The 2,661-nt window shown below is 35.6% G+C and overlaps 1 protein-coding gene across 1 annotated transcript; it reads left to right on the top strand.

The window, feature by feature from the left end:
• Window positions 1-72: 72 nt before the first annotated feature.
• Window positions 73-2,186, top strand: LOC112095294 (ultraviolet-B receptor UVR8-like; the record flags this gene model as incomplete). Its single annotated transcript, XM_024176989.1, has 6 exons — window positions 73-274; window positions 641-808; window positions 1,054-1,185; window positions 1,272-1,358; window positions 1,587-1,682; window positions 1,778-2,186. Coding segments are annotated over 6 exons (879 nt in total), but the record flags the coding sequence as incomplete, so codon positions are not given.
• Window positions 2,187-2,661: the final 475 nt, after the last annotated feature.

The following is a 2,661-nucleotide window of genomic DNA, read 5'->3' as shown; positions in this document are numbered from 1 at the left end:
TATATATATTATAGAGCTATTTGGTGCGTGTACCTAATCAAAATCAAGTTTTTAGGAGTTGCCCATATGTAGTCCTGTTTTGAACATAATTCAATTTGCATTTTCTTTTTTTCAGATGCGGGGTCTCTTTTTACTTGTGGTGATGGTTCTTTTGGTCAGCTTGGACATGGTGATTACAAATCACATTGCTCTCCTGTGAAAGTTGCATACTTTGTTGACAACCATGTTGAACAGATAGCATGTGGTATGCGCCATTCGCTTGTCTTATCGAAAGGTAAGTGGAAATTTATCTTTTTAGTTCAGGTTCTCTAATATGAACAAGGATGAATAGGGTATATGTCTTTTCTGACTATGTCATTTTCGCCTGACAAATTCTGAATGTGAAACTCGGGAGGAAAATCTTGCTTGGAGATTAGAGATTATTTTTTACCTTTGTTAGTTGAATCAGAACGACTCAAAAGAGTTTTTTAGTGGAAACGGGAGTATAAAAAAGACAGAAGATATGTGGAAATTCATTCACAAAGACTCAGTTTCAATTGTTAGGAGACTTGCTTGCTTTTTCTCTGGATATGTTACAAGCATAATCCTGATTACTCCTGTTCAGTCTATTACTTAATAGCTAAAATCGAATCTGATGCAGGTCGTTCTGGAGATCGAGTTTATGCATTTGGGTCTGGGAAACGTGGTCAATTGGGTATCTCAAAGGATAAGATCAATAAAGTCAATCTTCCTGAAGTTACTTGCGGATTGGAAGGCACCAAAATTGCAAGTATAGCTGCAAATGGCGATCACAGTGCAGCATTATCTGGTGGGTCACTCGAATTTTCTGTGTCTTGATCTGGCAATAAACTTAACCTCTAGTTTTTTAGCCTAAATTGTAGCTTTACTTCTCATCTAAAACTTTTAATCGGTTAAATGATTCAATGTATTTAATGTGATGCTGAAGCTTGTAGAAAGCATCGCTTTGAGACCATTTATTATTATCTACGTCTATTTGGTTTCTACAATTCTCGCTTATTTATAACCCTATTTGTATCTTGCTTATCTTATCAGCTGATGGTCACCTTTACACTTGGGGAAGAGGGTTTCCTGGAAATTCAGATTTTCACCGTCCTATGTATGTACCTACATTGTTTCGCCTTACCAGCACTGCTCTTGGATGGAATCATGCTCTTCTATTAACAGGTTTGAACATTCGTTAAGTATGTTACTAATTGTGATTATTTCTTCCCGTTTATTCTCTCCATTGATCTTCCAGGTGAGATATGCAGGTAATGGAGAAGCTTTGATGCTTGGCGGCAACCACCACGGAGTTCTCAGTAACCCAGATAAACTAAGTTCAGCAAAGCTCTTACAAGGTAACTAAATAAATTTAATCAAAGAACTTTCATGACATCAATTTTATTGATATTCTTTAAAAGTGATCATAACTTTGTTGCACTATTCTGTTTTCCCTCGGAGAAGGAAGGTAAAATCTGCAAATTACTGTATTTAAGTTTTAACAGGCAGACAACCAGTGCTTGAAAGTAGGGATGATTAAATTCTTACTGTTAACTTACCCGAACTGCGTATACCTTCTATGTCAGATTCAAAGGAAGGCGTTCTAGAAGACGTCCCTGGTCTAGAAGGGCAAAAAGTTGTGCATATTGCAGCTGGAGCTGAACACTCTGCTCTTGTAACTGGCATGTTATTCATCACTATTGCTATAGCAGCAGGATATAAGTTTTGCTATTTTTCTTTATCTCATGTTACCATTTCCGCGCTGTTGTGATGGCAGAGAATGGACTTGTCAAGACGTGGGGTTGGGGTGAACATGGTCAGCTTGGTTTGGGAGATACATGTGATCAAACCAGCCCTCAAACGGTAAATCTTTGCCAGGATGGTCCAAATGAGGCTGCCAAAATTGAGGTTTATTGCGGCAGTGGGTTTACAATTGCCATAAGAACTCCAACTGTTCTTTCCGGGACCTGATTAACCTTCTTTGTGGATGTGACCTTGTTTAAGCAGTGAATATTCTCACGCAGGTCATTTCCCAATACTTGCTAATCATAAGAAATAAAGAAAATGACATCTACATATTTTAGTTATACGAAAATATTTCCTTGCAGATCTATAGTGTAATTTTTTTAATAACATCTATGGTGTAAATTGTAAATACCTACCTAACACTTAATTTTTTTTCCAGTTTAAACACACTTTGATTTCTGTTTGAAGTTTTTTAAAGCCCTTTGTCTAATCATAGTTCGTTTCTCGAAAAGAAGATTCATGTATAATGTATTGCGAGATTTAAGTCGAGCTTGTATCGTAAAATATATAAGTATATGAAAATACATGAGCATATATTGTGCACACAATAAAGTTAGAATTTAGCAGAATCTATTGAATTGAGATTTATTAGAAAGAAGTACAATGAAACTTTTGCTACTACAAAAGCAAACTTTTCGATAAAGTTCGAAGCTAAAATGAAATCTATGGTAATGAACTTTTTGATCTTTTATTTTTAAAGTTTTGGTACCAAGGAACTTCAATCTTTTATATTTCGTATTTCGGTTTCTTCATGGCTCTACTTCTACCAAATTTGTCATCTTTAATTTTTAAAGCCAACAAATTTGTCATCTTTAATTTTTAAAATTTCGGTTTCTTCATGGCTCTACTTCTACC

Source organism: Morus notabilis, unplaced genomic scaffold, assembly GCF_000414095.1.
Source record: "Morus notabilis unplaced genomic scaffold, ASM41409v2 C11470223, whole genome shotgun sequence".
Lineage (NCBI taxonomy): Eukaryota > Viridiplantae > Streptophyta > Magnoliopsida > Rosales > Moraceae > Morus > Morus notabilis.
The sequence above is the reverse complement of the archived record's forward strand: the minus strand, read 5'-3'. Positions and strand labels throughout refer to the sequence as shown.